Source organism: Tupaia chinensis, unplaced genomic scaffold, assembly GCF_000334495.1.
Source record: "Tupaia chinensis unplaced genomic scaffold, TupChi_1.0 Scaffold000515_1, whole genome shotgun sequence".
NCBI classification, from domain to species: domain Eukaryota; kingdom Metazoa; phylum Chordata; class Mammalia; order Scandentia; family Tupaiidae; genus Tupaia; species Tupaia belangeri.
In genome coordinates, this window is record NW_006160028.1 from 618,942 (window position 1) to 619,398 (window position 457).

General features: G+C 65.9%; 1 protein-coding gene across 1 annotated transcript in view; it reads right to left on the reverse strand.

Moving 5' to 3' along the window:
* The window catches only part of CCDC50 (coiled-coil domain containing 50), a gene marked incomplete at its 5' end in the record, with an annotated part of 79,056 nt that extends 78,601 nt beyond the window's left edge, over positions 1 to 455 (reverse strand). Inside the window, one exon of the mRNA XM_006156808.3 lies at positions 410 to 455. Within this exon, the coding sequence (XP_006156870.1) occupies positions 410 to 455 (46 nt within the window). The remainder of the gene's footprint in view (positions 1 to 409) is intronic.
* Positions 456 to 457: the final 2 nt, after the last annotated feature.

The window sequence follows — 457 nt, forward strand, 5'->3', positions numbered from 1 at the left end:
GTCATGTTTCAAAACAAAGGCTCGCACGGAACTGAGTGTCAACCCCTCACTTCCCAGCCTCCAGGCCAGCTAGGCTGGGCCTTGCTTTTTGAGCACAAGAATCAGATGTACCCAGCTCTAAGGGGAGCGCGAGGGGCTGTGCCATTCACCGCCACCTTTGCACCGCCACTTGCCAAAGGGCTGTGCAAGCCTCCCCCCACCTCCGTACACCGACAGAACACGCTCAGAACGTAAGCGGCTTGCCCTGGTCCCATGGCTGGGCCAAATCCCAGCCCCTGCGCGCCCGGGCCAGGCCAACACCCGGCGGGCGCCGCGCGAGGGCCCGGGGCGCTGACAGACGACGCCCCTCGGCTGAGAACCGGGCCGGGGAGCTGGCGGGCCCCGCGCTCCTGTCCCGCGCAGCCCCTACCTTCTTTGACTCCCGGCAGCTTGGACTGGTCGATGCTGACTTCAGCCA